General features: G+C 34.5%; 1 protein-coding gene across 1 annotated transcript; it reads left to right on the plus strand.

Moving 5' to 3' along the window:
• Positions 1-654: 654 nt before the first annotated feature.
• Positions 655-2842, plus strand: LOC124897167. Its single transcript, XM_047409758.1, has 5 exons — positions 655-765; positions 1159-1292; positions 1519-1890; positions 1954-2150; positions 2406-2842. The coding sequence occupies exons 1-5, from the start codon at positions 655-657 to the stop codon at positions 2840-2842; spliced, it is 1251 nt and encodes a 416-aa protein (XP_047265714.1).
• Positions 2843-3817: the final 975 nt, after the last annotated feature.

Consider the following 3817-nt stretch of genomic DNA (forward strand, 5'->3'; position numbering starts at 1 on the left):
TGATTGCCACAATGTTTTAGCTTAGACATTCAGAATGGTAAGAGATAGATTTCAAGAAGACAGAAGCTCCAATGTTAGACTCAGATTAATAGGAAAAAGAGGCACCGACGGAAGAAAATTCAACCTGCCAACAGTTTCAGAAGTAGTTGCTTTAGTAGTAGAAGATTTTGAACCATCTAGAGGTGACAGAGATATCGTCATTGAAAGTCGGTCTGGACAGCTAAAAAGGATTAATGAACTAAATGCAACATATTTAAGCTTGCAGTATCCTTTAATTTTTTCATTCGGTGAAGATGGCTATAGAGAGGATATCCGCTATAATAGAGGTGATGAAACAACTCAAGGAAGGAAACGTGTTAGCATCCGAGAGTATTTTTCTTATAAAATTCAAGATAGGAAGGATGAAGTCTCAACAATTCTGTCTTCCAGAAGACTATTTCAACAATTCTTGATTGATGGATATACAATGATCGAATCTTCCCGATTAGATAATATTCAATTTAATCAAAACCGGTTGAGAGCTTATATGTACAAAGGGTTAGAAAACGCATTTTGTGTGTAGAAACTAATCCATCTTCTCAAGGAAAAAGGGTAATTTTGGGATCAAGCTTCACAGGGGGTGCACGATACATGCTTTAAAATTACCAAGATGCTATGGCGATATGCAAGTGGGCTGGCTACCCTAATCTTTTCATCACGTTTACTTGCAATCCAAAGTGGCCTGAGATTTGTAGATTTGTTGACAGTAAGGACTTAAAACTCGAGGTTCGTCCAGATATTTTATCCAAGAGTTTCAAAATCAAATTGGATTGCTTAATAAAGGACTTGCAAGACAAACAGATTTTTGGAAAAGTAAAAGCAGGTAAAATCAGTTCCTCATTTGTTTATATATGGATTAATTAATAATTTATTCATCTAATAAATTTGTTTGATGCAGTGATCTATACTGTTGAATTTCAAAAATGAGGATTGCCTCATGCTCACATCTTACTTTTTCTTCATGAGCAAAATAAATATCCTACTCCTGCGGATATTGATAGAATTATTTCAGCAAAAATACCTGATGAATTGCTTGATCCTCACTATTATAAGGCAGTGCAGTTATTTATGATGCATGGCCCATATGGTCCTGCGAGAAATTATTCTCCTTACATGTAGGATGGTAGATGCACAAAGCACTTTCCAAAAAAATTTGTTGGGGCAACTACAATTGATGAAGATGTTTATCCTATTTACAGACGAAGGAAAGATGGTACAACTATCAAGAAAGATAGTATTGGCCTTGACAACAGGTATGTGGTATCGCTTAGTCGATTGGTATTATTAATGTAGAGTGTTTATATAATGAATATTCCATAAGTTTTTTGAATTTGAATTGGAAATACAATATTTTCTCAAAGATAAAATGTAATTTATTTATTTCTTATTGAGTTGGAACAGGTATGTAGTACCGCACAATCGATTTTTATTATTAAAGTATGGTGCCCATATCAATATGGAATGGTGTAATCAATCCAGATCTATTAAGTACTTATTTAAGTACGTTAATACGGGGAATGATTGTGTCACTGCTACTTTTTCTCAAAGTGCAAATGAGGAAGATTCATCAAATGTTGATGAAATAAACATGTATTATGATTGTCGATACATATCATCCAGTGAAGCTTCTTGGAGAATACTTGAATTTCCAATTCAATATAGGCAATCTCTGGTAGAAAGACTAGCATTTCATCTTAAAAATGAACAAAATGTTATATTCTCTAATGATGATCCAATTGATGATGTCGTCAATAGACCGAGTGCAAGGGAATCAATGTTCTTAAGTTGGTTTGAGGAAAATAAAGAATTTCCTGAAGCTAGAGAATTAACTTATGCAGAATTTTCGTTTAAGTTTGTGTGGAAAAAAGACTCAAACAAATAGGAGAAAAGAAAGACTTCTGCATTTTCTATCAGGAGGATCTTCTTTGTTCCGCCTGGAAGTGGCGAGTTATATTATTTAAGATTATTGTTGAATGTCATTGGAGGTGCAAAAATCTTTGAGGATCTTAAGAAAGTTAACAATCGTGACCACACCACTTTAAGAGATGCTTGTTATGCACTTGGCTTGTTAGATGATGACAAAGAGTTTATTGATGCCATACAGGAAGCAAGTGATTGGGGAATGCCATCATATCTTAGACAATTATTTGCAATGTTGTTATTGTCAAACTCGATGTCACATCCAGAATATGTTTGACAATTAACATGGAAGTTCTTATTAGAAGACATCCTTCATGAAGATCGAGTGTTGCTATCTAATCCAGGTGCAAATTTATAGTTAAGAATAACTAACATCTCGTATATGTGTTGCTATGATATTTTTATATTGTTACCATTAAAACTTTGTGATATTTTTGTTCTTTCAGAGGCAGAGATGACAGATGATGAATTGAGAAATCATTGTTTGCAAAGGTTGGAAAATTTTTTGAAAGGTTGCAAAAAAAAATTTCAGAATTTTTCGACTATGCCAAGACCTGTTTACAACGAGAAACAAGTGGACAATATCAATAGATTAATCCATGATGAATTGCGTTATAACAAGCGCTCTTTGTTGGTTGAACACCAACAATTAGTAATGAATTTGAAGGCTAAACAAAAGTCAGTGTATGACAAAATAATGGCGGCGGTGAGTAAAGACAAAGGTGAATTGTTCTTCTTATATGGTCATGGAGGAACTGACAAGACTTTTATTTGGAGGACTTTGTCTTCTGGAATACGATCTAGAGGAAATATTGTGTTAACTGTTGCATCAAATGACATTTCATCTCTTTTGTTACCTGGAGGGCGAACATCTCATTCATGATTTGCAATTTCTCTCAATCCAACCGATGATGCAACATGCAATATAAAGCAAGGTAGTCCTCTAGCAAATCTTACTGTCAAGACAAAGTTGATTATCTGAGATGAGGCGCCAATGATGCATAGGTACTGTTTTGAAGCTCTTGATCATACTCTCCGAGATATTCTTAGGTTTAAAAACACATCCAGTTTAGATAAACCTTTTGGAGGGAAAACAATTGTTCTAGGTGGTGACTTCAGACAGATTTTGCCAGTCATAACAAAAGGAACAAGGTAAGATATTGTTAATGCCACTTTAAATTCTTCAAATTTATGGAGGCATCGTCAAGTCCTAAAGTTGACAAGAAATATGAGATTGCAAGGAAATCAATTAGGCACACATTTGGAAGAGTTAAGAAACTTTGCCAATTGAATTTTATCAATTGGTGATGGAAACATCGGAGCTCCATTGATGGCACTGAGACTATTTCAATCCCTGATGATATTATTATTAATGATTGTGCAGATCCAATATCAGCAATTGTAAATAGTACATATCCTGAATTCTACTGTCACTCCAGTGATATAGATTACCTCCAATAAAAAGTAATTCTTTCTCCGACTCTAGACATGGTGGACTCGATCAATGAATTTATGATATCACTTAATCATAATCCTGAGAAGACATATCTGAGTTCTGATACAGTTTGTATGTCTGATTATTCTTTTACGGCATTGGAGCATGTGCACACAGCCACACACCGAAATTCCTAAAAATATTAAGTGTTCTGGAGTTTCAAATCACTTAATCACATTGAAGGTAGGTGTACCAATAATGTTATTGAGAAACATAGATCAATCATCAAGATTGTGTAATGGGACGAGACTGATCATCACAAGACTTGGAGATCGGGTTATAGAAGCTAAAGTTTTATTAGGCAAAATGGCAGGTGAAAAAGTGTTTATACCAAGAATGAGTTTGACACCATTTGATGCAAGA

Source organism: Capsicum annuum, chromosome 1, assembly GCF_002878395.1.
Source record: "Capsicum annuum cultivar UCD-10X-F1 chromosome 1, UCD10Xv1.1, whole genome shotgun sequence".
Classification (NCBI taxonomy): domain Eukaryota; kingdom Viridiplantae; phylum Streptophyta; class Magnoliopsida; order Solanales; family Solanaceae; genus Capsicum; species Capsicum annuum.